This window comes from Nicotiana sylvestris, chromosome 8 (assembly GCF_000393655.2).
Source record: "Nicotiana sylvestris chromosome 8, ASM39365v2, whole genome shotgun sequence".
NCBI lineage: Eukaryota > Viridiplantae > Streptophyta > Magnoliopsida > Solanales > Solanaceae > Nicotiana > Nicotiana sylvestris.
In genome coordinates, this window is record NC_091064.1 from 161,152,213 (window position 1) to 161,155,984 (window position 3,772).

The 3,772-nt window shown below is 45.4% G+C and overlaps 1 protein-coding gene across 1 annotated transcript; it reads left to right on the top strand.

The window, feature by feature from the left end:
• The first annotated feature begins 2,500 nt into the window (after positions 1-2,500).
• LOC138875921 (uncharacterized) lies at positions 2,501-2,986 on the top strand. The gene has a single exon (XM_070154800.1). It carries the CDS (start codon positions 2,501-2,503, stop codon positions 2,984-2,986), a length of 486 nt encoding a protein of 161 aa, XP_070010901.1.
• Positions 2,987-3,772: the final 786 nt, after the last annotated feature.

Consider the following 3,772-nt stretch of genomic DNA (forward strand, 5'->3'; position numbering starts at 1 on the left):
CAGTGTCGTGAAAGGCCGAGGTCGCAGTAGAGGCCGCGGTAGGGGTAGAGGTGTAGCTCACACAGCATCTGGGACAGCACCTGCAGATCCACCAGCTGCCCCAGTTCAGGATTAGGTCTCAGTTGTGGATGCACCAGCGGGACCAGCCCAGGCACCAGTTGTGCCCATTGTGATTCCAGGCCTTCAGGAGGCCTTGGCTTAGATTTTGACCGTGTCCACCAGTCTTGCTCAGGCAGTCTCTATTTCGGCCGCAGTAGCCACTTCTCAGGCCGGGGGAGGTACTCAGACTCCTGCCACCGGTACACTTGAGCAAGTGATGCAGGGACTCTAGACAGCGGGGGTACTACCAGCCCAGCTGGTGGCAGCTGCTCAGGCCTATGTGGTTCATGCTATGACTGATGAGCAGCAGCATAGACTAGAGAGATTTGGCAGACTTTAGCCTCCATCCTTCAGCGGGGCAGAGTTGGAAAATGCCCAGGGTTTCTTGGAGAGCTGTTAGAAGATCCTCTGTACAGCAGGTATTTTGGAGACTAGTGAAAATATAGCTAGATTTGTCTTTCAATTTCAACCAAATTTAAACCCAACCCCAGCCCAATTTTAGATTAAAACACCCGACCCGAACCCTAAACCTACCTACCTGACCCAAAACCCGTCAAATCCTGGCCGTTGATCTAAAAGATCAACGACCCTCATCCATTCTTACCATTTTTAATTCCAACGACCCCCTAACCCTACCTCATTTCCCAAATCTGCCGCCTCTGTATTCTCTCATCTCCTCTCCTCTCTCAACCCCTCAACCTAAACCTAGCTCCTTCAACCGCCAACCTTTTTCTCCGGTCTTCTCCGGCGATCTCCCTTCAACTCCTAAGCCTCCAATGGCTCCTCTAATGCTATACTTGCCTTCTCTAAGGTCTTCAAGGGCCGTAGGCCACGCCGACTTCCATCTAGGGTTTGCCATCTGGTCTATTCTTGGCTACTTTAGTATGATTTCAAGCGAAATCATGATGTACTTGTTACGATCCTTGCGATTTTAGACAGGTTCTTTCATCTCCACTTGGGTTTCTTCTAAAACCCTAATTTTTGCTTACATCTCCTAGATCTGTACGATTTTTAAATGATGTGAGTCTGTTTCTTTGATGTTTTACGCTATCCTTGTAACTTTTTGCAAGAATCATCGATTTCAAAGTGTTTTCACCTTCTTCTAAAGTTAGGGTTTTCGGAACTTCTTCTAAAACCTTGTTTAAACCGATTCTTTGTGTTTAAACTTCTATCTCCTGCATATTTCAACTGATTCTATGATTTTACTAACTCTTCAACTTGCCTACGTTGAAAACCCTAATTTCTTAATTCTAATCTTGGGTTTCTGAGTTTGTTTTGATAACGTGTTCAGTTAATCTATATGTTTCTGTGATTCTATGATTTTACCCTATAATTGCTTGTTAAGATTCCTAATTATTGCTATCCCTGCCTATTGTGTGATTTTACCCTATTTTGTTCACCAATGTTTCTGATTCTTCACTTCTCCTACCTGTATCATGCTTATTCTACTAATTCAGACTATGCTCTACATAATTCAGACTAGGATCAGGAGGTTCATTGATGGCCTCACATTTCAGTTGCGGGTTCTTATGACTAGAGAGATGGTGTCTGGTGCTACTTTTGATGAGGTTGTTGACATTGCTCAAGCGATAAAGTCGGTCCACAACCAGGAGCGGGTTGAGAGGGAGGCCAAGAGGTCTCGTGGATCAGGTAGTTTTGGTGGTGTTCCTCCTAGAGGTCAGTTTCACCACGATAGGGATCGTCCCTATAGGAATGCTTACACGACTCGTCCAGTTCACCGTGGTGCATCATTTGGCCATGGTTCTCACAGTTCTCAGCAGGGTCACTCATCTCTCAGTGCCCTTCCAGCTCAGAGCTCGTCTCATGCACCATCAGCTCAGAGTTTATCTATGTCGGGTCCTTCTAGCGGTTATACCGGTGCTCAGGGTCCCTTCAGTCCCCACCACCATTTACAGGAAGAGGTTGCTTTGAGTGTGGAGATTTGGGTCATATCAAGTGTCATTGTCCTTGCCTTTTGGAGGTTCATCTCAGCAGAAGAATCAGCATTCGACTTCAGTACCAATTACTTCACCACCCGCCCAGCCAGCTCGGGATAGAGCTCAGTCAGCTAGGGGTCGCCCTAGAGGAGGGGTGATAAGGTGGTGGTCAGGCCCATTTCTATGCACTCCCTGCCAAACCAGATGATATTGCTTCAAACATAGTGATCACATGTATTGTCTCAGTATGTCACCGAGATGCTTCTGTATTATTTGACCCTGGTTCTACCTATTCCATGTATCATCGTATTTTGTTCATTATCTAGATATGCCCCGTGAGTCTTTAGTTTCATCTGTTCATGTATCTACACCGGTGGGGGATACTATTATTATGGATTGTGTATCAGTCGTGTGTAGTGATTATTGGGGGATTGAAGACTAGAGTAGATCTTCTGCTGTTTAGTATGGTTGATTTTGACATGGTATTAGGTATGGATTGGTTGTCTTCCTGTCATGCTAATTTGGACTATCATGCTAAGACTATGACGTTGGCGATGCCGAGCTTTCCATGTATTGAGTGCCAAGGTTCTTTGGATTATGTCCCCAGTGGAGTGATTTCATATTTGAAGGCCCAACGGATGGTTGGGAATGGTTGTTTATCTTACTTGACCTTTGTAAGGGATGTTAGTGATGAGACCCCTACTATTGATTCTGTTCCGGTGGTGCGAGATTTTCTGGATGTGTTTCCTGTAGACCTGTCAAGCATGCCGCTCGATAGAGATATCGACTTTGTTATTGACTTGGTGCCAAGCACTCAGCCCATTTCTATTCCTCCGTACCGTATGGCATCGGCTGAGTTGAAGGAGTTTATGAGCAGCTTCAGGAACTCCTTGAGAAGGGGTTTATTAGGCCTAGTCTGTCACATTGGGGTGCACCAGATCTGTTTTTAAAGAAAAAGGATGGCTCTATTTGACCAGCTTCAGGGAGCAAGGGTGTTCTCTAAGATTTATTTGAGGTCAGGGTATCACCAGTTGAAGATTCAGGACTCGGATATTCATAGGACAGCTTTCAGGACCCGTTATGGTCATTATGAGTTCCTTGTGTTGTCTTTTGGGCTGACCAACACCCAGCAGCATTCACGCATCTGACGGACAGTATATTTTAGCCTTATCTTGACTCGTTTGTTATTATATTCATTGATGATATTCTGGTGTACTCTCGTAGCCAGGAAGATCACGCCCAGCATTTGCGGATTATGTTGCAGCGGTTGAGGGAAGAGAAGCTTTATGCTAAGTTCTCCAAGTGTGAGTTCTGGCTTAGTTCAGTGGCATTCTTGGGACATGTAGTGTCTTGTAAGGGTATTCAGGTAGATCCAAAGAAGATAGATGTGGTTCAGAGTTGGATCTGACCGTCCTCAGCTATAGAGATTTGGAGCTTTCTTGGGTTGGCTAGTTATTACTGCCGATTCGTGTAGGGTTTCTCATATATTGTATCGCCCTTGAACAAATTAACCCAAAAGGGTGCTCCTTTCAGGTGGTCGGGTGAGTGTGAGGAGAGCTTTTAGAAGCTCAAGATTGCCTCGACCACAACTCCAGTTCTAGTTCTACCATCAACTTCTGGTTCTTATACAATATATTATGATGCTTCTCGGATCGGTATTGGGTGTGTTTTGATGCAGGAGAGTGGTTGCTTACGCTTCGTGCCAGTTGAAGCCCCATGAGAAGAACTACCTTGTT

What these genes read in the sequence shown, in the direction of transcription:
- LOC138875921 (XM_070154800.1), top strand. Translation starts at nt 2,501, where the DNA reads ATGGTTGATTTTGACATGGTATTAGGTATGGATTGGTTGTCTTCCTGT.